General features: G+C 38.0%; 1 protein-coding gene across 4 annotated transcripts in view; it reads left to right on the top strand.

Moving 5' to 3' along the window:
- Nucleotides 1-1,410: 1,410 nt before the first annotated feature.
- The window catches only part of rapgef4a (Rap guanine nucleotide exchange factor 4a), a 45,176-nt gene continuing 20,797 nt past the window's right edge, over nt 1,411-25,789 (top strand). For 2 of the 4 annotated variants that reach the window (XM_053496619.1, XM_053496620.1), the window contains exons 1-6: nt 1,411-1,540; nt 7,508-7,650; nt 7,833-7,921; nt 8,827-8,973; nt 21,892-21,964; nt 25,021-25,082. In XM_053496619.1, the coding sequence (XP_053352594.1) occupies nt 1,458-1,540; nt 7,508-7,650; nt 7,833-7,921; nt 8,827-8,973; nt 21,892-21,964; nt 25,021-25,082 (597 nt within the window). In that variant the 5' untranslated portion in view covers nt 1,411-1,457. Of the gene's footprint in view, nt 1,541-7,507; nt 7,651-7,832; nt 7,922-8,826; nt 8,974-16,371; nt 16,615-21,891; nt 21,965-24,885; nt 25,083-25,789 lie in introns of those variants that run through there. The other 2 variants (XM_053496621.1, XM_053496622.1) reach the window with 2 other exon arrangements.

Genomic DNA, 25,789 nt, shown 5'->3' on the forward strand with positions numbered 1-25,789 from the left:
TTTATTGATTATATACCTCAACCCACTTTCTTGCACTGCCTGGCCATGCAATCATGAAACACATATACTGTATAAATCATATATAAGTTCACCTTTTGTATAGCCCAACTGTTTCAGTGCAGAATTTGTTTGTCATCTCTGCCCAAAGCATCAGTAAAAAAGGACCATGACTGGACCACCGGTCTGGGTAGTGAGTTACTCTGACAACTGTGGCACTGATATAGAAATAGAGTGCTGGTATGACTCACTCACTCTCTTATCATTTATACTGCTTAACCCAGTATACAGGGACACAAGGGTAGGGGGGTGCCTGAAGCCTATCCCAGAAGACTTTGGGCATGGTGCAGGTAAAAATCCATTGCAGGGCACACATACAGTATATACACATATTTACACGCTTTGGCAAATTTGGAAACACTAATTAGCCTAAGCTGCATGTATTTGGACTGTCAGAAGAAACTGAAGTACCTCTAGGTAACGCACCAAGCATGAGCTGTCCATGGTGCAGTGGATTTCTGTGAAGGTGTCGTCCAGGATTTTTCCTACCTCTAAAAACATGCCAGTAGGTAGACTGGCAACTTGAAATGGAACGATGTGGAAATGGCTCTGTAAATGTGTGCATGATGCCCTGCAGTGGACTAGAGTTTCATGCATGGTGTATTCCCACTTGACACCCATTGCTCCTCGGATAGGCTAGAGGTTTTCTGTCACTCTGACCAGGATAAAGCAGTTGCTGAAGATAAACCAGATTACATGGTAATCATCTATTAAGATATCAGCATTCAGTTTCCAACCACAGGATGGCACTTGTACCATTGAGAAGATCAGAAGAATCATTGCCATTTATACTGCTCTTTCTTGTATACAGGGACATGGGGGGCCTGGAGTCTATCCCAGGAGACATATCCTAGCACACAGATGATGTGGGGCACACCCTGGACAAGATGGCAATTCATGCACACACTCACTTACACACAGCAAGTGATTTGGGAATGCCAATGAACCTAATCTCAATGTCTTTAGACTGTGGGAGAAAACCAGAATGCGTGGAAGAAACCCACCAAGCACAGGGAGCAGATGCAAATTTCATGCATACAGACCTGAGGTGGGAATCAAACCTGGACCCTGGAGGGGTCCAAAGCAACAGTGCTAACCACAAAGCCACCTGCTGCCACCTGAGAAGCATTTATCCCTCAAATGATATAATACATAACACATATTGTGGCCCTTGTCTGGTGATGATAAATTGTACATAGCAGTACATACATTTAGTTATATTAAGAAATGTGGTGGGTGAAGCTGCTGAGATGGTTTATGGGCGTATCTACAATGAAGCTGAGTGACTAGTAGTGAGTTTCTCCTGCCCAGATGTGAGTGAGGGAGGACAGTGCAGCAGTGAAGCAATGCCTACAGAGTGAACCGTTACCGAGTCGGTACACGGCGCCAACGGTCTCTCCATGATCTCTCCAAAGATGGTAGCAGCTCACACCTCTGCTCATTCCTCCGCATCTGCAGAATGGATCGCCTGTCTGGACAAGCGGTAAGCTGCGTTTGCAGGGTTGATGTTTTTTGCACGGTGGTTATTCCATGTGCGTCGCGGTTTGTCACGGAGGTCGACCGTGTGCGTGCGTGCGTGCGTGTATGCGCGCGCGCTCGCGTGAGGCGTAATAAACAGCTAACGTTACTCTGCTAGCGCGTTCGTTATTAATAAGAAAGAATAATGCACTTGACCTAGTAATATTTGACCATAAAAGCATATTTGTGTGAGAGGGAGCGTGGTTTTAGAACAATGGCTGGTCGGTTATAGGATGCGGTGTGTAGTCCGTTGACTACAGCTCACACCTCTCGATGTCGCACACCTTAACGAGTCATGGTGTAGCCTGCCTTTATCCCATTTTACTGCTACCGTAGTCGAAATTCTGTTGTCGTTGTTTTTTTGTAGTGGATATATATTTGTGTTTAGGATATTGTTAAGAGTAGAACAAACCAGGAAGTGATAGTGGTTTCCAGGGGCATGTATATAACCTGAGGCAGGAGGCAAGGACAGTAATAATGCAGACTCATTCATGTTCCTGTAAAAGCAAGGTGCTCTTTTTGTTTTTTGTTTTTTCACATTCACCCAGGTTGCTTTTTCCTCTCATAAAGCTGTGGGTTCATGTTTATTTCTCAGTAAGAGCTGTGTCGTTTAAACTTTATCTCCACACGAGCTGGCTGCACATCATATATTCCTGAGACACAGCACTGTATTTTTTTTTTTTATTACATGCCAATCGACTACTGTAGCTTTCCTAATGTGCTTATGGCACACACAGCGCTCATTTTGCCATCTTAATGAGCTTTGATCCATCCATCGTCAGCTTTAATGGGTGTATAATCCCCGAGCAAATCAATATACAGTACTGTATGCGCAGTTGTACTGAAGGATGCTGAGAATAAAGCAGAGCCACGCCTCAGATGTCCTCGCCCCTTTCCTCAGATGGGCACAGTCCCAAAAAAACCTCCCACATCCCACATCCGAGACACCATTCACTTTTTTGTGACATCTCAGTTTTTTATCATGTTTAAATGAAAAAACAAACAACAGTTTTTTTACAAAAATAGTTTTGTCTACATTGAATTGACATTAACAGCCGCATAGAGGTTAGAACTGTCACCTTGCCCCTCTTCAGGGTCCAGGTTCGAATCCCGCCTTGGGTCTGTGTGCAGGAAGTTTTATTTGTTTCCCTGTGATTGGTGAGTTTCCTCCGGCTACTTCGGTTTCCTCCCAGTCCATGCAGAGATGCAGATTAGGCATATTGATGTTCCCAAATTGCTCATTGTGTGAGAATGAGCATGTGAGTGTTCCTTGCAATAAATTGGCACCCCTTTCAAGGTGTACCCTGCATCATGCCCTAAGTCTCCTAGGATACATGTCATATCAACAATACATTGTGACCCTGTATGGAGGCTAAAGTGGTAAATGATATGTGAGTGAGAGGGAATTGATATTTTTGGTCAAAATACAGGGACATACTGTCCCGTATGAAATCCTATTATATATTTTATATATAATATATATTTTAAATCCTATTATATATTTTAATATTTTATATATATAATAAGATTACACAAGAACTGATATCACAACTAGTGATAACATCAAAAGTAGTGACTACTCTCACATTACGGTGGCATGGTGGCTTATTATTGTAATTAGCACTATTGGTTGGGGTCCTGCCTCAGGTCTGTGCACGTGGAGTTTGCATGTTCTCCCCACGCTTGGTGGGTTTCCTCCGGGTACTCCAGTTTTCTTCACAGTACAAAGACATGTGAGTTAGGCTAATTGGCGTTCCCAAATTGCCCATAGTTTGTGAATTTTTATCGGGCGTTGAGCTGGCAACCCGACCCCTTGAGTAACTGCAACTGAAACTATGGATATATCTCCAGGGTGAGAAGTATCTGTCGCCAATGAGCGGACGGAAAGTGCATGAAAAAACAAACCCTCATGTTATTTGGGGATAAATAGTGACATACTGTAGACTACCCCAGGTTTCCGCTTAGTGTTGACTCAAGAGGTGGACGGACTGTGCCTCAGATGACCCACCTTCCTTTGATGGGCGCAATGCCAAAACCATTGCAACATAAATTATTTTTTACCTCTGTTTTAAGAAAATATCATATATAAATTGAAAGCATCAAACCATGTTTTACCCATGTTCGAACCCATGTTTTAGTGTCCTATAGGTTAAATCTTGTAAAATAGCTATATTTCAGACAAGATAAAGTAAGGATAACCCCCACATTATCAGAGGTTATAAATAGTGCTGAAAACTCTACTCTTTGTCTATTAAAGAATTGTAAACAGTGTAAAGCTGTGTAGAATATAAGATTTTGGATTTTCTCCCTCTCTGGTAGTAAAATGTAATTGCAAGCTACATGCATGCATTGTTTTGTATCCTTTCCCACTGTGTGGAATAATCTGTTGGCTGCAAGTAATACATATTCAATGAAAATTCAAGACTGTATCAAAAACATTCTATGCACTTAATTATATCAATCAATTACAATGACACCATGGGTGTTCTAACTAGTATATTGTTTAGTGGTGTAGCATTGCAGAAAATACAGGACAACACATCAAAGCTCTGCTTACTAGAAATGCATGTTAATACCCCAGCTAAAACGGAATCAAATAATTAAATAGATACAGATTTATCAAAATCAATAGTGAATCGACATATTGACTGACTTTTTCTTTTTTTTTTTGCTTAATTTAAGAGTTTACTGGTACCAGTAGCTGTTGGTCACACTAATGACCAGCAAAAACAGCTTAAAACTGCCAAAACAGCTAAAGAACCTAAGAAATGTCCTAACAAGTGGTCCTTATCAAACTGTCTGGGTGACAGCATTTTTTTTCTTTCATGACAAAAATCACAAAACCCCTATGTTTTTCACATTGTAGTACTGGCCAAATGAGCAAAATAATAGAACCTCTGAATTGTAGTACATTAAAGAAGAATGTAATGTAAGCAGCAGCCTGCTATGGATAACCCCCAAGGCACACAACCTATATTTTTGACCAACATATTTTAATCAAAAAGGCCTTTTACATTTACATATCAGTGTGTTACCTGGGTACTGCAAATGAGAACTTACTATCATGTAATTCATCTGTATAAAAATTGTATAAATGCATTTACATTACCCATGTAATTCTTCGACATGTTTGACATGCTCCAACCTTGGAAGAAACATGTTAAAAATGCTTCATTTATGGATGCAGTAATATGGATGCACATGACCCCAGTTAAACGTAGACAGCCTGCCCTATGATATCTAAGGATATCTTTTTTTCTAGTTCTATTTGAATGTTTCTGAGAACAAGGAGAACACATACACTGGTTCCACTGTAGCTACTCGAACACTATTTGTATTTGAGATCATTAACATTAAACATTACAACATTTTTGTGTCTAGTTACTGAGTGTAATGTTAGTAAAGGGGTTGATTTAAAGCACAACTGATCTGGCATGACTGAAGTCTTTGATGGAAGGCAAGAAATAGGGTAAAATCGTTGACATTTCTTAAAGAGTTCCGAAACAATTAATGATATATTCATGTTACACGTCTAGAAAGCTGGTCTGAGATCAGGGTTACAATGTGGTGATCATGGTAACATGACGCACTGCGCCAGATGTGTTTGCATAGTAAATGGGAGTTTGGTTCCGCTTTAACAAACACACTTGCGTACACAGATGAATTGATGGCAGTTTGCTCAGGTGTAATTCACATGTAAGCTCCTCATTAAAAGCACAAGGTTTGTTTAGTGTCAAGACTGCTGACATTTGCCCACAGTTTTTTCCTAAACTGTTGAAATCGTAGTATATTGTTTGTGTAGCTGTAATGCTAAGGGAAAGAGCATAAATACAGTAGGTATTGATCACCTGAATCTTGCTCTGGGCTGAGATCATACTGGGCTACAGTAGGAAGCTGTTAAAAGCAGCACTTAACTACTTGCTGCCTTGTTTTCACTTCCACTATGCCCAGACTGATTTGTCTACTACTTGCACCATGCACCTATGTAGGTAGTTAGCCTGCATCTTTTTGTCATCCCTTCCTATCAATTGATTTGGTCAAAGCACACACTGATATGTTTTATTTTTTATTTATTTATTTTGATAAAATCTTATTTGATATTTCAGTAAATGGCTGGTTGAGCAGCCCTGTAATATATCCTCTATATTCCTTTTCTGGTGAAGGTCAGACTGCTGATTTCTATTATCACTTTAGATTTAAAGATCATTTGTAATCCCATTACACTTTGTTTATGTGTGCATGTGTTCTTTTTTTCTGAACCTGTCTTTAACTAAATAATGAATCATGACTTTTAATATACCAGGTGATATGGATTGTAAAATGTGAAACTGTGCATTCCTAATGATTTTCCTCTTTAGCTACATTCATCGTTGTGTGTGTGCCAGGATCTCGGAAGTTATGATCTGATGACTAGACATTACTGACCCTGGTTTTACTCTGTTTCAGAGCTTGCCTCTATTCAGGTCCAGATCCACAGGGCAACTGTCCAACACAATCAGCTCATTGAGCTCAAAGTCTCATACACTACACTACACACACTACACACAGGCATACACACACACACACGCACACACATGCACACACTGTGTTCAGTAATTTAACTGTAGAAGCATGCACTGTGTCATGCTCCATGACTTACAACCCATATTTTACAAAATCTGCTCCATTATAACCTTATATTGTTGGTTCACAAAGCAAAACAACCAGGGGCCTTGAAATCAAACCAGGACTAACTTGTGAAACTAGTGCTTGGATACCATCATGGTAGAAAGTTTTCTCTGAACGCCAGCAATGATCAGGCTGTCTACTTCACGTCTGAAATGCGGGCCCCCCAGTAACTCCTTTAATACCCCAAACATGTGGAAATGGCTTTAAGTGAGGTCAGGACTGTAGAAGGGATGTGACAATAACGTCCAGACGAGTTCCTGTATTGTGCAAGTGGTGTTGGTGAATGTGCAGTCCTCACAGACAGATGCGTCTCTTAGTGACAAGTTATCCGTCGATTTTTTTTCAAGGATCAGGCGGTCCACTCATGAAATATTTGCAGAAGCAATTGCAGTGGGCTCTGAGTTACATCAGCTCGGATCGTTCATCACGGACCTACGGCCTACTTTAAAATGTTTACACCATTCCAGTGTTTTAATGCAGCTAAGAGTCCTATTACTGTACTGTAGTCTGTAAGTTTTACACCTTTGTTCATGGAAAGTTAGATAAATCTTGGTTTGACTTGAACACCACCCATATTTTGTATTTAAGATATTGGAATGGATTTCCATAAGTTAAGTAACCAGTAAATCAATGGTTTGAGGTTAATTAAATATTTTTTATAAATTTCAAATATATTTATAATCATGTCTCGCACCTCCAGTGCTGTGAGCAAAAAGAACATCATAAGCTGTGTATTTAAATTTTTTCCTGAAAGTATTTCTCAGAGCAGCAAACTGCTGATTCATATGGCAGATGATCTTTATTAGTGTTTTCTGATTCATGATCATGGAAGCAAAAACAGCCACATAAATATTTATGAAATATAAAAAAATCATTCTTAGCGTTTTATTAACATCACTAAATTTATAGCTATAAAAATATTACTTACTTAATATATTAATAGACAAGCACATCTAAAGAGTTCAACCAGCCGTCAGAAGATCATGTGTTCGAATCACAATAATGCCACTGCCATCCATGGCTCGGAGCCAGAAGAGCGAAATTGGCCGTATTGGGGTGGGATGGATGGCGTTACTTTATGTTCCCTGATACATCACAGAGACACTAGCCAATTGTGAGCATCTGTGAGCTCATGTATGTGGTAGAAGATATACTGCTTTTATGTACGTGTTGTGACTAGATTCAGTAATATATTATTATAGGTATATTATTTTGGTATAATATTAATAAATGATTAATGATATGTTTTTTTCTTATTGTGTAGGCCAGAGGAGCGTTCTGGGGAAGATGTGGACATTATCATGGCCCGTCTAAAACGCGTGAAAGCTTTTGAGAAATTCCACCCCACCATGCTCCAGCAGATCTGTCTATGTGGCTACTATGAGTGCCTGGAAAAAGGAATCACATGTAGGTCATGCCATGCATTTAGACATAGCAAACATCAGCACATACTCATGCACATGCAACCACGCTAAATGCTTCCATTCTACTAGAAGTTACAAGCAAGAGAAAAGAAACAAGAAGATGCTTGTCTTGACTACCACGACTCTTAATTCTGTTGTCTATTCACTTTGCATTCTGTGCTGTAGTGTACCGGCAGGGTGATATCGGCACTAGTTGGTACGCCGTCCTCTCCGGCTCGCTTGATGTTAAAGTCTCTGAAACTGCCAACCATCAGGTAAAACGCACATTGCACATTTTCTGCGCTTGAAGGGGAATGACCCCCCTCTTAGACCTATTTTACTTTTTTAGTAAATCTTTTTTTTCTGCCTTATAAGAACTGTACGTTATTTAAAATATTCTGCATGTATATATTTTTGAATTATATTTGCTGATCTTGTATTTGAAATAAAAAGCCAATCACATTATTTCAGTATAATTATTACCATATAATGATCAGTATCAATAATGATGTTGATTATTATTATTAGTAGTAGTATTAAACATTATTTCAGAAGTATAATTATGCATGCAGACAAACAATAATCAGTGTCCTGTTCTGGTATGTTAGACATTACATAGTGGATAGGATTGGAAGCATGTTTTAACATACAGCATTTGGTTTGTAAAAAGCCTCTGTGTCTCTTAAACCCAATGAAATGTGAATGCTAATCCATATCTCCGATCTATGGCCCTGCAAGCTGCTCTTTGTCTTGTGCATAAAAATATACATTTTGAAAATTATTGACTTTTAACCCACACGAATTTTACAGTAAAAGCAATCACAGAAACGTATATAGCTCTATTCCGGAGAGAAAATTCAACCTGTATCGATACTTCCAACCATAAATATTTAATGCCTTAATGTTTTTTCCAAGTAAGACTACACTTTTTCCATTTTTCTCTCTCTCTCTCTCTTTTTCTCTCTTTCTCTCTCTCTCTCTCTCTCTCACACACACACATTCGCCCCTCATTTCTATTTAAGCTGCACTTTAACCTCTTTAATCCTAACGTAGGTCAGTACAGTGATTTAAGAGATTGCCTTCTGCCTGGAAAGGAGACTGGAGCCAGACTTTTTTTCTGATGGCCTTTAAGTGTTTACTCATGCAGGCTGTGTTCCTTCCTGCTCTACATCCCTTTAAGGATGCAGTTACCATTTGCACACTGGGCATCGGCACAGCATTTGGGGAGTCTGTTCTGGACAATACACCGCGTCATGCCACGATTGTAACCCGAGAGTTCAGTGAGCTGCTGCGCATCGAGCAAAGGGAGTTCAGAAGCCTGTGGGAGGTAAGAAAGACCTCGCAGATTACACTGCCATGAAAACACATTCTATGATGTTGTCATGCACGTTGTTCAGATATGAGATAATCTACATCCCTGGTTCTCAAAGAGGGCTCCTGGGACCCCCAAGGGTCCATTAAGCATAGCCCGAGGTCTGCAATTTGTTTTTATTCCATCACAGGCTTGGGAATCACAGCACACCATAAACATAAAAGCTGTTATACATATTTGGTATTCAGTTTTTATATTTATCAAATTTAATTTGTAATAGAAGCCTATAAATAAAGTCAGCTTGGATTTAATGTGTTTTTGATTGAACAGTTCAAGAATAAAATACTCTTCAATTGAAAACAAATAGCCAGGTTATAATTGCGCACATTTCAGTAATAAGCCTAATATATGAACGGTTGAATTGTTAACGTGTGGAATGAATGGTTACAGTTAAAGAGCAGGACTCTACGTACTTTGAGAACCCCTGCTGTACACTCCGTATAAATGAGTAGACACTGTTAATCAGTTAAGGCAAGAAAATAATGTGTTTCGGAGCAAAGGGATGATTCCTGCAGGTTTGCATAGATGCTTTGCTCTGTCTGTGGCACCACTGACCAGCAGAGGGGAGTGTTCTGTAAAGGAAACACTTTGTCACATCCTTCATCCTCTAAGTTTGTTTTCACTCGTTCATTCTTGTGGCTCCTTCCAGTGCTAATAAATATTGAATAATAAATATTGAAAAATGACTGAACATGCCGAAATGTATTTTCACACGTATCTTTCAAAGGGATACACAAATAAACCAACATCTTCACTGGGGCTATAAATAATTAAAACGCTGCCAGGTGCATTATGAAAAAATCCCACAAACTCACATGTACATATTAGTATAATGAAAAACAACAAAACCTCCCGAACATATTGAGGATGCTGGTGTCATGTTTATTAAACTGTAAATAAACATTTACTTGTAAATCCAGTTAACAGCCATGTTAGATGAACAACTCACTGGAAATGACTCATACGCTGGAAAATACGGTTACACATGAATGTAGTTGTTATTAAACCCACAAATTAAAAAAGAAAGGAATACGGCAATAGAATGCACAAAAGCAGATTAAACTGAGTCTTACAATATGAACCCAGCACCCAGCAGATAACATTGTATAACATTATTATATATTTATTATTAGATTATGATGTTCATCATCATCACTACAGGCAATTTGGGAACGCCAATTAGCCTAATCTGCATGTCTTTGGACTGTGGGAGTAGTCCAAAGAGGGGTAACCTTAATATTTTTTTAATCCATAATGTCCTATGCACAATGTATAGATGAACAAGGCACGTTAAAGGCACTTGTAAGAGACATTACTGCTTCTTGCTGCATATGCCAGAGGTTTGTGGCACTAGTTAGACACCTCTCTCTGTCTTGCTTGCAAGTAGTGTGATCAAATCCTAATCAAGAGTGTCTTGATTAAAACAAGGAACTGCATAAACTTTCCTTATATGCACCACTCACACGTTTCCCAAAGCTTAAAAGTTTGTTTGGTATTATACGTTGCATACCCCTTATTTATCATAGGATCTTTATATCTCACAGACACAATGATATTAATAAAACAGTGTCCCTGGGAATGTTTCCTAAAGCTTTATGCCAGGCCTAGAGCTGGATATGAGCATGGAGGGAAGTGATGTGACTGAGATTTGAGAGAGTTTGTCCCTCACTTTGCTTCCTCTGGGACAGGAAGCGTCTCTTTAAGGAGACTGTGACACTCTCTTGGTTATTTATCAGACTGTGAGTTGTTTAGGATCTTTGCTTTTAATTTGATTAACATGAGAAAAAGTTAATTATGAGGCTTTCCAATAGCACTCAGTGCTGAGTGTGAGCTGAAACACAGACCTATCAAATGCATGCTATTTAAACTATTATCGCTTGCACGTATGGGTTCAGTTGTGTATTCATGAGCCTGGGCATCAGAATGGGTATGTTATGAGGGGACATTCTGATTTTTTTAAGTTTGTAAAGGCTAAAGACAGAAAATTTGATGTTTCTTTCATTGTTATATAAAAAGAAGAGTGGTCTAGTTGGTAGAGAGTCTGGACCAAACACAATCAGTGGCTTAGTGGTGTTTGGGAAATGGTTTATCACCAACTTATAATGTTTTATGAAGACCAAGTGTAAATCTCCCATCTCTTTCCAAATGGATCTTCTTGTTTGTACAACATATGGGATGCAGAAGTGTGTACACTCAGAGGTGCTGACAGACAGTGACATGGCTAGACTATGTTCGTTGTGGCCAGATAGTTGAGGCCATCAGACGGTCCGTGGGCGAAGCATCTGAGGCTGAGTCTAATTATGAAGCTCGTATTCACTAGTGCACGTGACTGCTCTTTTCTTTCTTCAACTAAAACTCAGATTTTTGTTTTAATTAAATCACACATAGAAATGAGGAAACAACAGCTTTAGGATTCAATTAGGAATGTTTGAGTTCAGTTTAGGAAAGGCGTTACTACAAAGTCAATGTTTTTCAGATTTAATCTTTGGTAAATGAGTGAATTTTTGTGTTTGTGTTAATGTTTTGATGCTTATGATTGAGCTCAGAGAAGAAAATGCTCTTCATAATAACATGATGTAAACGCATTCATACTAAGATCTACAGGTAGGCAGCCTGGTGGCTTTACACCTCCAGGGTTGGGGTTCAGTCTCATCTCCTGCATGTTCTTTATGTTCTCAAAGTTCTTGGTGAGAATCGTCTGGGTGCTCCAGTTTCCACCCGCAGTCCAAAGACATACCATAGGTAGATTGGCATTTCAAAATTGCAGGTAGTATGTGATCGTGTGTGCTTATACCTTGCAATAAGTTGGACCTCCAACTGATCCCTTAAAAAGCCCTCTAGGCTCCCGTCACCCTACCCGGTGTAAGCAGTATAGATAATGGATGGATATATGGAACTATAGTAAAATTTTTAATTGCTGAACCTGTTTATAGATAAAGCACAGATAATATCTCGAGCAGGAATGTTGTTTATCGAGTGTCTAATTAGAGTGATAAAGTCTTTGGATTTTTATGAGATTGGATTAGTGTAAAGTTTTAAAGTTGCGTAGTTGAATAAGAGAGTCGCTTGGTCTGTCTGCTGTGCTTCGATAAGTTTTTCTGGTGCCAAGGGAGACACAGTCAAACACACACACACACACACACACGTTCTGTCAGAAAGTTTTCTGTTTATTAACAGCAAAAGATAGAATTTTTATAAGTTTTATTAAACGCCTGTACCATCGACATCTGTTACTACCAAGAACATAAACCATTGTGAAATGACCTGGTGACATCCTGAAGAACCGAAGAGTGGAAGTTAGACAGGTGTTCATCCAGAGAAGAACCAGGAGGTGTTGGCTCAAGTTAGGGGGAGAGAGAGAGAGAGAGAGAGAGAGAAAGAATTAGAAAGTGAGCATGAGAGCGTTAGCGACTTAAGAACAGATACAGGAGGAGACATGGACGATTTAACACGTTAATATCAGATCTATGAGGAAGAGTGCAAGAGAGTAGGATTGACTTCTTCACTTCAACCCATTCACTAAGCTTTTAATGATGATACATTTCCTACTTTATCATAGATGTTTACAACTTTACTTGTCTGGAAGAGGAATTATTTGCGTGTTTTTACACATACAAGGTGTGAAAAAAAGTCTAGCGTAGCAGTGTGGTTTATTACAAGATTGCAGAATCACAGGGGGTTCCCAAACACTTCTGTATTATTTATTTCAGTGCTTTGGTTGTGCTTTGGTTATTTGTTAACTATGAGCGTGTCTTCATTCGTAGCTTGTCTGTGGGTGTTAATGTGATATATATACAGTCAGTATTTTACATAAGCTTAGGTATTCACATGTCTGTTTTTGAAGTCTGATTATTATAGCTGGAGTTCAGAGCAAGCTGACTAATATAGGAAGTGGGGGAGACACTCTGTGTTTATATGTGGATGCAATGACTGTAGGCTTGGGTAGTGCAGTCATAGCACAATCCCTGTACCACCCACACAACTCCATATGCACACACAGACATTCTTATAACAACACACACACACACACACACACACATTACTATAAGGCTTTGTCTTTATAATGTCTTCTTCTATCAGCAAGCCAGCTCTAGACACACAATATAAATTAGGATCTGCTGGTGTGGGAGTGATCAGGATACGTCCCTCTGAGCTTTCCACATCATCCATCATCCAGTTTAAAAATAGGCAAGAAATGATCCAGGTGAATGTTACAGTGTTTACATTTTTTCTTCTCAAACCCTATCACATAATTTGACATCAGTATATATATATACACACAGAATGCTTTATGAAAGAAGAATTCACCAAAACAAGACAAAATATCTTTATATCTTCCTCTTCAATATAAAGAAAAAATCATTAATTTCGACAAATTTTTAATTCATCGCCCATTAATTTTTTATCATTATTAGTTTGAATGGCTGGTGTAGATTTTATTTTCAGTATTTTATGTTTTGGCACAAAAATGTAAGTTACTACATACTAGTGTAAAAAGATTTAAAAATTTTAAATTTAAAGATAGTTAAAAGTGTTTAAAGAAAAGTGTAACTAAGACAAAAGAAAATATAGCTAATTATTCTAATGCAAAGATATATTAGTTATGATTTATTAGCTGCCTTTGGTTTCTTTTCAAAGAAGAATATTAGTCTTTTTAAGTCTAAATTAAGGTGCATTATCAAATTTTCTTAATTCCTAAGATACAATAAAGAATATTAAGACCAATTCAGCAGAGGGCTGTATAAGAAGTTCTTTTTTATGTCACTTGAAAGGTGGTGCACACTATGTGGTTGTGTCCCAGGAATATTGATATATTGATAACAGAAAAGTCTTTTTCTCTTTTTTTTTCAAATTAATCCTATACAGTCCATAAGTATTTTCTTGCGCATTGCACTCATGCTCATTTTGTATAAAGTAAGCTCTTTTATTTTTTTTTCAAGTGATACATTATCTGATTATATATTAATTTATGCATAATTAATATATAATTTATAATTTATGTATGCATTTTGAAATTGTGTCATGTGTGTTTTGGAGTATAAATGGAGTATAGTCATGTTAGCATACACTCAAGTGCACAAAAATTTCTGGTTAAGCATTCATCCTAACAGTAATATAATGAGTGTAATTCTGACAGAACCTCCAGGCAGAATGTCCCTGCTATGATCAATGCACATTTATAATTGGACATACTCTACTGATCATACAGAGGACACACACACACTTTCTCATTCATTTAAAGAGCCACAGAGACACGCATGAGCAACATGCAAAAAGAAAGAGGCTTTGACCAAAAAAAAAAAAAAAAAAACGGAAGCAGCACCTGTTTGTATGTCAAATAACTCATTTCTATTTCAAAGCCGGCGGCATCTGATTGGTTATTGTGTTGCCTTTGAATGCAAGCTCTTCCTTTTGAAGCCGCATGGCTCTGTCAGCCATAAAACCTTTATAGAGGTAAAGTGAGGCTTTAATGTGAGGAAATAGACAGTGTGCTTGCTATGTGCGATCCAGCTCACTTTTTACTCTAATGCAGCCATGATGACCAGCATCTCCAAACAAACATCACTTGTCTTTTTGTGTTCATGACCAGACCTTGTCCTTTTATTATTTTAATTAAGTTGAGACACTGAGCATTACGCATGTATTACAGTTGACTGCCATTCTACATCCAAACTCAGATATGTTTTCACAAGTAATATATTTATATGATTATTTGTTTGTTAATTGGAAAGTTGTTGATATCATCTGCATTTTAAGCCAAACCTGAGCATAATGTTTGGTTTAAACCCATACGCATTGTAAGACTCAACAAATCTCCTCATTCTTGTCTTGTCTTGTAAGAGGCAATTCAGCCTATGCCCACTTTGCTTACGAGCTCTTCGGTTAATTTAATAAAGTCCACAGTCCGTGTTGTCACTGTCTTGGCAGCACATTACTAAGGGCCCATCCATGGAGGGTTTGTGCATGACAGGGATTAGCATGCCACCTTGTGTTGTCCCAATAATTGGTTTATCTGACTGTCTCAACGTGTAAGAGGGTCCTCAATTAATCCCAAATCAAACAATAACTTATAAAGTCTGTTTTCATATTACTTCCCTTTTATTTATTTTATTTCTTTAACAAATTCACTATGAGACGGAGCACCGGAATATGTTCAAAAAGGGTGGACATGTCCCAGATGGCCTATAGGGGTGCATAGGAACCAGTCATCTGCATATGGTAGTATCTTATATCTCTGGTCATCAAATGCGACAGGGCTGTGTTCATACATCTTGAGAACACCCACGATGCTACTGAGAGGACAAAGTGTAGGACTTTTTGAATTGGAATGCCTGCCCTTGGAAGAAAATCCTCAAAAAGCATCAGTGTAGATATGCTGACATGAACCAGGCGTGTGACAACATAAATAACTGAATAATCTGATGGCTGAAACTGGAGGGCTTTTAGGAAACAGCTCAGCTCTTTCGAATCTAAATTTGGAAAACAACCACAATCTTTTTTTTTTATGAAGTAGGAGGTATGTTGAGTAGAAGAACTCCTTTTTCTGAATAGCAAGGTCTATGCTTTAATTTTCGGCTCTGTTCAACAGATGAGGGAATGAAATCTAAAAGGCACAGAACATTGTCTGCAACCTGGCCCAAGTATTTCAATTTCAGGAGTGAGATTTTATTAGTGTCTCACATAGAGGCGGTGATAGTTGCAGACTGGGAGATCTTTAGAAATTCCCAATTCCAATCCAAAGAGAAAAATTCTAAATAGTGCACCATTATAGTCATGTTGTCAAGAGTTTGAATCATACCTATGCATGGTAAAATTGGCTACAGTCGTCCTGTTAATCACAGCAGCACAACTGTTTTCTTTTGTGACAAATTAGCAGAGTTGTCCAACCTGTGGTCGCTATTGCATTAATTCCCATAACGTGCTGTGACTATGTCTCAGACTAACCCCATAATGATTGCATCACCCTCCTTAGAACTGATAACAGATAATTATCATCAGATTTTTTTAAACATTATAATTTTGCAACTTGAATGATGGTCTTGTATGTTTGATACTTTAGTGTAATAAGATTTGTGTGTAGCCTAAGAGTGCCGATTTTACAACGTCCAAAGTATGATTATGTGTGTGTGTGATGCTGGTATGGGCCAGTAACTGACCCCTCCCCAAGACCCGGGAGTGGTTGCTAGGCAATTAGAGTACTCCAATCATCATCATGCTCAGATGAGTGCTCATTCTCTAAAGAGGAGCACATACACACACTCACACACATGCACAGCAGTCAGCTTGGTACTCTGTGGGACCTTGGAGCAAAAGCCAGGACTCTGGGCACCCTCTCTCTCTCTCTCTCTCTCTCAGGCACATGCACACACAGAAACACACACACGTACACACGCGCACACACATATCCTGTTGTCTGGTTGCTACACATCCACCCTTAGAAGCTCTCTCAGTGCCGGAAAAAAGCAGAGTGAACTAGTGCTGTAATGCAAGGGTTTACTTTGTGATTGGATCTGAGTGCTGAAAAGGATGCAGAGAGAGCGCAACAGCAGGGAACGTCTCCGAATCCCTGGTCTTATGGGGTTTACTCTATTGTAGGTAAGTTTCAGCTCTGCCTCTGTGTCTATCTACCTCTGCCAACAATCTGCGTTTCATATTTTGATTTTCAACATATTATTACCCTTGGAGTGTAAAAGGTAATTTTATAAATGACGACGATGATGGTAATTTGTTCGTTTAATTTTGTGCAAATTGCATGTTGTTAAAGGTGAACCTGTCACGATGTCTATACCTGCATTTCTTTATGGTATATATATATATATATATATTTTTTTTTTTTTATATATATAGTTTTAAAACAATTGATATTAGTTACTGAATACTGTGATGCAAAACTTGCAAGCACATTCTGTATGTGTTGTGTTGTTTACATGCGAGTAGACGGAGCAAAAAGCTGGGTGGTATTTGTGATTGAAATTACGAAAACAGCTCTGTATGTCAGATTGGTTTCTATCTCTGTTATATTACTAGTACAGTAATATATTTGTTGATCTTTAGAGTAACTAACAGCTCTTAAACTAGGATTGACTATAGATCAGGCATGTGGGACAAAAAAGAGGAAATAAATTAGCTTTTTGTAATCTGAATAAACAGATGAACTGCTGAAGAGGAGCATGCTGAATGTATACAGGAACTAGGGTTTTGTTTTATCAATGAGAACCCGAGTGTTTGCATATGAAATGTAGCGCTGCTGACTTCTTGAGTCACAGGTTATCATTAAGCAAGAACTTATGACACATGGTGATTCAAATTATGCAACTATTTTTGACATATGACTTAGAAGGTAATCAGTAATTATAGTTTCGTCGATAGCTTTTATTATTTAGAGGACAGAGTTGCACTTTTTTGAGTCTGAAGAACAAATCAGCAGGTCATCGTCAGCCGACTGAAATGAATTTGCTTCATCTGTGTTTGACTGACCGCTTCTTTAACCCTTTGGTTCAACCTGCTGGAGGTTTTTTTCCCTCAGCTTTACTTTTCAACACATAGAAAAAACTGGGATGCTAATGTGCAGGACCTGGCAGAGTTTTTGCAGTATCTGTGCAGAGGGCTCTGGTTGTCATGGAGATGTGGACTCCTATCCTTAATTTATGTTTCTTCTTCTGGTGTTGTTTTTATTTGGCAGATGGTTTACGTCCATCTGTGTAGCCTTTAGAGCAGAAGAGCACATCTCAATTTTAAAATAATTACGTGTATTATTTCAGTACAACCTCTAATGTTGTGCGTGTAAATCTGTTTTTATGTTTAAAAAAGATCAAATCCATATTATTCTTTTTCTTGGCTTTTTATTTCAGCATGAAGAATTACTAAAGAATTAATTATTAATGATTAATGCAAACAAAAGCAATTTAAGTGACACTAAAGAATGACAGTAATTATATAAATTTGTTTGCTGTAGCTAAGCACAAGTTAAGCATGTAGACAAATGACAGTATTTACATAGAACAGACGTCTCTTATTGACTAATAAATCTTTTAGATAGAAGGGATGAGCTTGTGGAAGAGACAAAATGTCTTTCGCAGCTTTCAATACTCGTATACTCACTGATGATGAACACAGATTTTATATACACAGATCAGCCATAACAGTAACACCACTTGCCCGTTATCCTGTACAGTACTATGCAAAAGTCTTGAGCCATACCGCATTTCTTAACATTTTGCTTTTAACAAGCCAAAATTTCTCCTATTTTTTCAATATAATTCTCACACTTCCTGAAAGACCCTTGGTCATTTATATTTGGCAAGTTTTTAAGCTCTCATTTTCAGTCCAGTCCTTGTGACTAACCAGTTTTAAAGGAATATTTTAACTTATGAATAGTGACAGTGAGAAACAGGTGCAGATGATGACATGACCAAGCCAGTTAGTAGTTTCTTGGTGATGCTGAATGCTGATTAGTTGGGACAGACAGGAGGGAAGATGAGTTTGCTGCTGAGGTTAAAAACAATTTTAAATTGTATTTTTAAGCACATTTACATTTACAATTAGGCATTTGGCAGATGCTCTTCTCCAGAGCGACTTACAAAAGGTGCTTTAAAGTTTACATCATTGGAAACATACTTGCACTGGGTTAACTAGGTTAATAACTAAGTGCCATTAGTCCAACACAACTGGGAAGAGGTTTTTTTTTAAGCACTTCTCTACCTGTCGCAGTAAAACTTTTGTTCCTATTTCTTCAATTCAATCTAAACAATTTAATTTAATATAAAGAAATTAGTGGTGGTCAGGACTTTTTCATGATACTGTACGTCCCCATTGGGCAATTATTGCAGCATGGCATGGCACATTATCTTGCTTAAAGAGTCAGTCGCTTAAGGGAATGCCACCATGAAGAGTTATACTTGGTCTGCAACAATTTTTAAAAAGTGTGTGTTAGTGCAGTCTGCATGATATGTGTCTGCATGAATTCCAGGACCCATGGTTTCCCAGCAGAACATTGACCAGAGCATCACACTGCCTTCCCTAGTTTGCTTTCTCCCCGAAGTGCATCTTGGTGCTGTCTCAGTCTTGGTTCTGTTGTAGGCACTTTTTCCACATGTGGCCTTCGCTCCCTACATGCATCAGTGAGCCTTGATCACCCATTACTTTAACTGGTTTACTAGTTGTACTTCTCTGGAGCATTTTTGGTATATATTAACCAATGCATATTGAGAATACCCCCCAAGACTTGCTATTTTGGGGGTGTTTTTGCCATCACAATTTGACCCTCATCAGCATCACTCAGATCCTCACACTTGCACATTTTTCATGCTTTTAACAGATAAACCTAGAACTCACTTGCTACCTATTAAATCCCTCCCCATGATCAGTGCCAGGTAGTCAATGTCATTCACTTCACTTGGTAGTGGTTTTAATGTTATGGCTAATCGGTGTATACTGTATATGGCACTATGAAAAGCATAGTAATTGTTGGAAAGTAAAAGATGACATTTTATTTTGCCATTATAGGTGAGTTGGATGAGTTAAATATACATGTTTTAGACACTATTAATTCAGTCTGCGATTAATTGCAGTGAGGGAGGACATCACATAGCATATTTTATTTGGTGTGAAATCATTAATGGCGTTGCGTGCCACAATCACACGTCTGCATCATTTATACTCAAGCTGAATACTGAAACTGCAGTGAGTGTTTATGGATTAGGGAGGTGTTATATGAATGTTTAACATCCTCAGAATATTATTATTGATTTTTGCTGTTTTGAGATCAAGGTTAGAATATGAATACATTATTTGCAAGCCTTGGAATATTGCCTGTGCAAACAAAATCAAAGGCTGTATGCGCTTTGACATTACAGAAGGTTCAGATACTTACATCATTTAAACACACATGATAGGAATAAATAAAGAGTAATACAATGCATTACAATTAATTACAGTATATGATATGGGGTTAATACAATCATTTTGAGCAATCAGTATATTAAAGCAATTAGTATATTTAGGAGTGAGAAATGTTATAAAACTCCTTAATTACAGGTTAAAAAGTTATACAACAGGTTTACACAGCAATGTCTTATTCTGTCTGCAATTTATATAGTTTTAGTGAGTCAGTGAAAGAATATGTAGGCTTCAAATGGATTTATGAAGTGTACAGGTTCATCTGCACGAATTATAATGGGTGGAGAGTGTGTGGAAACTAATAGCATAATGGCCTCTAGCACTATTAAACCTAATATCTGTTGAAAGTTGTTATCCTCTTTAATGAAATATATAACTATGCAAGCAGCATATTAAACATCGAAATGGACATAAAAGTAGAGAAAGCTGCTGATGTTTAAGATAAATAACTAGCAGATGTAAATGTAAATAGCAAAAGTGTGACATTTTTAATTGCTTGTCTTTGAAGAAATTTAGCACAGGATCACATCCCGTGATATTGAATAACCATTACTAACAATCATCATCATATTCCACATTTTTCTGAAAGATGACCTCGTGAAATGCTTTAAAACTAATTATTTTGCTTTTAGTATTATTGTGCGAGTTGCCTCGCCCAAACCCCACAGTCACACAGTCTGACTCTCGTTAGAGCCACTGCTCCTGAGGGGAGAAGAATTAAGCCTGCAGCAACGTCCCAGGTGTCTGTATTGACTAATGGCCCAGCGGTGTATGTCATTACTCACCATGCTTATGAATGGTAAACTATAGAACAGCTTACAGAGAACAGATATTCCCTTACTTATATCTGCTTGATTCATTTTTACTGTAGAATGCTTATAACAGCTAGCAAATAAGCGTGATTTGGAACATGAACTATACAAAACATGCTTTCATCTGCTTTTCAAGCATAGTTATTCTGAAAAAGACTCATAACACATAAATATATTAACACTTTTTCTGTATTAGTTTTTTTGCTTCTTTGGTTGATTTCGCTACATGTCTTAAACATCATTTCTTTTTATATCTTTATATGAATTTATTTTGTAGTAATGCCCTTGCCCATACTCTGTCACATTCCTAACCCCACAGAGTGATCTAATGCAGATAGTAATGTCATTTTCATTAACCTAAGCGTAAAAAATTACATCACCACTCTGCTGCCACTGACTCCAGCTTTCAGCCTCTGATAATGGCTCAATACAGTCGCAGAGAGTGCTTTCCTCCATGTAGAGATGTACTGTACAATACATGACAAAAAGATGCGTGCCTCGACTGAGATGATTTTCATTCATTTGTTTACTGATTGTAGTTGGTTTTGATTTTGTGGTCTTTTCAATTCTTCCTCTGTAATTCCCTCTGACCCTCGAATAGACCAGATTAGAGAGATTAGAAGCTTGAGGGACCGCAGTCCTTGGTTACATTACACAGATACATCTTCTCTTCTCACTCCTCTAAGCCTATGACCAGCGCTGTGCCGAAACACAGCACACACCTACACACTGCTTCGGAAAATGTAGCAGGATGAAATCTAGGATGGATCTACCGTCATGTCATGTAGTCAGCAAGGTTAATACTTTCTGTAAGAGCAGACAAAGAACTGACAAAGAACTTTTTCCTCTTTAGTGATTTCTGTTACATTTGAAGACCTGCTGGCACACCCTCCCAAACTGATAGCACTTGTAAATATTCATGCAGGCAGTGTGCAGTTTATAGTAGACTAAAGTGTGTGTGTGTGTGTCTGTGTACTGTATGTGTGTCTGTTTTAGTATACATTAATCTCTATGCTAAGGAGCGAGATGGAATTTTCAACCTAAAAATTGCCATCACTTTTTATCATATTTAAACATATTATTATAAAAATGTAATTGCATGGTCATGGCTCACTCATTATTTTTTCTTCTTTTCCCTGTTGTGTGTTGTGTGTGTCCTCAGAAGTATCGCCAGTGCATGGCTGGTCTTCTGGCCCCTCCTTATGGTGCTATGGAGAGCGGGGCCAGTGCTGACAGTAAGTCTGCTCTCTCTTTTAGAAATAATGCATTTTTATTTTTATATTGATAAAAAATAATAGTTGTACAGTAGTATTTGTACTCTCTTTGTCTATCTATCTATCTATCTATTTATCTATCTATCTAGATAGATAGATAGATAGATAGATAGATAGATAGATAGATAGATAGATAGATAGATAGACACACACACAGCTTTGTTTACTAATACAAAAGACAACTATGAAACAAAAAATATTAACAAACCCAGAATATGCATTACATTTTAGACTGTCCAAGTAGCTCCATTTAGCTTTGATGCCGGCTTGACACGCTCATGGAATTCTCTTCAGATTCTTGATGTCGCTATCTGGAATGGTTTTTAATTCACAGGCGTGCCTTGTAAATTTGGTTTACATTTCTTTCCTTCTTAATGTGCATTAGACCATCACTTGTATTATTCAGGGGAAGGTGGGAACAGCGTCAATCGCCCTATCAGTGCTACTGCGACTATTGTACAAATCCATATTATGGCAAGAAACACTTAGTTAAGTAAATAGAAAGGACAGTGCATCATTACTTTTAGAAATGAAGGTCAGTCAATCTTACAAATCTCAGGAACTTTAAATGTACTCTCATAAGGACTGGCCCAGGAAATAAAGACCAAGACCTAACTCTGCTGCAGCTTATTCGAATGATCTGCCTCAGAAACCACCGATTTACAGCCACTCAGAATAAAGTAAATGGCAATGTAAAAGCACATAAATGACATACTCCAACGTGCATGGTTCAGAGGAGACTGTGTGAGTCATGCCATCATGGTTGAATCGCAGCAAAGAAGCCATTACTTTGGAAAAACAACAAGCAGAAGACACTTTCTTGGCCCAAGAAACACAAGAAGCGGACCATCGATTTGGTCTGATGATTCCAAATTTGTCTTTGTTAGATGTAGAGAGAGTAAATGGATGGTTCCTGAATTTAATTCAATTCAATTAAATTAAATTTTATTTATATACCGCTTTTAACAATGATCATTGTTTTAAAGCAGCTTTACAAAAATAAAATAAATTAAAAAATAATAATAATAAAAAAATATATTAATAATAATAATAAATTGTGTATGTGTGAGAAAAATGTGTCTAGATAATAATGAGATAAATGAATGAAATTTCTCTGATGAGCAAGCCGAGGGTGAGGGCGACAGTGGCAAGGAAAAACTCCCTGAGATGGCAATAGGAAGAAACCTTGAGAGGAACCAGACTCAACAGGGAACCCATTCTCATCTGGGTGAAACAGATAGAGACGATATAACATCATGTGTGTTATGCAGTTGAAAGTTCAATATAACAGAAGTTCTTTCAGGTCCAGTTCAGTATAGGGATGAGTCAGTAGGTGCAATGGGCAGATGGGGTCTGGATCACTGGGAGCACAGGAGCAGGATGTGTAGCTCCAACCATCATAAAGCAGAATCCAGCTGGAGCTGGTCCTTCTCTGGATGCCTCAGGATCCTCACAGGGTTGGCCTTTGTCTACTGAAGCTGGCACAATCTCCAGATGCCTCGGGATGGGTAGAAAAATACAGAACAGATGGAGAGAATTAGCGTAGTTGCCATTCAGGATAGATTTACTGGAGTATGAGGTTATGGGATGAGTTACGCGTATGCCAGATTAAAGAGATGCGTCTTGAGTCTACTTTTAAACTGGGAAACTGTGTCTAAACCCCGTACATTGTCTGGAAGGCTATTCCAAAGCTTTAGAGCTAAATTTGAAAATGCCCTACCCCCTTTTGTAGATTTTGATATTCTGGGAATTACAAGAATATTAGCGGATCAGAAGACTGGTTAGGTATGTGGGAGCTAAACCATTTTAAGCCTTGTATGTACAGTAAGTAATAATATTTTGTAATTGATTCTAAACTGAACAGGTAGCCAGTGCAGGAATGATAATATTGGGGTTATATGATCATATTTTCTGGATCTAGTGAGAACCCTGGCGGCTGCATTTTGGACTACCTGTAGCTTGTTTATTGAGGATGCAGGACAACCACCTAGTAATGCATTACAATAGTCCAGTCTAGAGGTCATGAATGCATGAACTAGCTTTTCTGCATCAGATACGGATAAGATGCTCCTAAGTTTGGCAATATTTCTAAGATGGAAAAAGTGTCGAATGCAGCACTAAGATCAAGCAAGACTAGAATAGAATATAGAATTTGTGGTTTCCACTGTGAAGCATGGTGGTGGAGGTGTAATACTGTGGGGGTGGACACCTACTGTAAGATTTCCTTCACAAAACAATGCACTGTATACAGCTCTGACAAACCTCCAAATGAAGGCCCATTGATTTTCAGTTTAGGATCAAATGTGGGAAATCCTCCTTACTCTCCTCATTCCTAACTCGAGTCTCATTTACTTTTTAACTTCAATCAGTCTCCTTTTCTTTTCAGTTTATAGAGAAATCATTTTGACAAAGTGTCAAGGTTGTTTTAATAAATAGTAAGTAAAGATAAAAAAAAAAAAACTATAAACAAAAGAAAAATCCTCTGGCAAAGGGTGCGTTTTTGCCTCAAATGCAAAGATAACCAGCATAAAAGGTGGACATGGCCCACAGAAATACTTTAGATAGTCTACATAAAGAGCTATGTCTCATCTGAAAGAAAGGTTGTGCTTTGTGAAAGATAAGAGTATTAGAGGGACGGATGCTCTAAATGGACTGTTTGTCCTGAAGGAGTGGTGCTTACCGTTGTAACCTTAAGTGAAATCTCTTTTCCTGACCTCCCTCAGGATGTGCCTCTACAGATTACACACATCCTTACACACACACACACACACACACACACACACACACACACACCATGAATTCCCAGCAGCTGTTTCTTCGTCGTGACGTATTAAAGAGCTGTCCTTTACATTGTTGCTAGTCTTATTTCTCATTTCCAGTCTCAGTCCTATTTCGGCTGTTGTGATGGACAGTTAAAAGTAGTGAGGGATCTATGTGGCTGTGTAGGTGATATGGTTGTTGTACAAGTGAATAGTCTTCATGCCTTTTGTAAGTTCAGTTGCATTTTATCTGTTTAGGAATGCCTGATAAAGAGAATCTGGGTAACTCTCTTGGATCAATGACCAGACACCTGAATAAGGTATGTACATACATACATACATAAGTTCAGAACTTAACACATTCAAATAAATAATAAATTAAAACAGATTACAATTAAATATATAATCACTTGTAAGCAAAATCATTCTTCATTTTTTTAAAATGTGATTTTTTAAAAATATTTGCCAGATTGTCAATAATGCAGTGCGCAGACATATCGAATCGGCAGCCTCTCATTGTACGATACAATATGATACACCATATCGTTACACCCCTATATGATGAATACCTGAAAAAAATTGGAGAAAGCTTTGTACATAATGCATAATGCATAATTGAAGATGGCAGAGTGTTAAAAATGTAGTGTGCTGGCATGTGAACAGGACATGGCTATGGGGGAGAAACAGTTCCTCTTTGGCTCCCTGAGACAGAAGGGAATCTCCTGCAGCTCAGCCCCTGCTGATAGTGCCTGCAGAGCCTCTGTTCCCGCTGTTACAGGCGAAATGCAACCTTTTCCTGAATGGGAAAAAGCTTCGACACATGTGCACTTTACCAGTAAACACAACAGTGAAGCTCATGCAATGAGCCTGTATAAATTTTCATAAAGATCAAAAACTTAGTCTCACTTTTACTTCATAAAATTCAAATGGAGTAGTTCTTCAGATTATCTTTATGGTTAAAATTCAGGTAATGGCAGACATTTTTTAAGGATATCTTTCTGATCATTTGAAGATTGAAAGTTGTTAA

Source organism: Clarias gariepinus, chromosome 5 (assembly GCF_024256425.1).
Source record: "Clarias gariepinus isolate MV-2021 ecotype Netherlands chromosome 5, CGAR_prim_01v2, whole genome shotgun sequence".
Taxonomy (NCBI): domain Eukaryota; kingdom Metazoa; phylum Chordata; class Actinopteri; order Siluriformes; family Clariidae; genus Clarias; species Clarias gariepinus.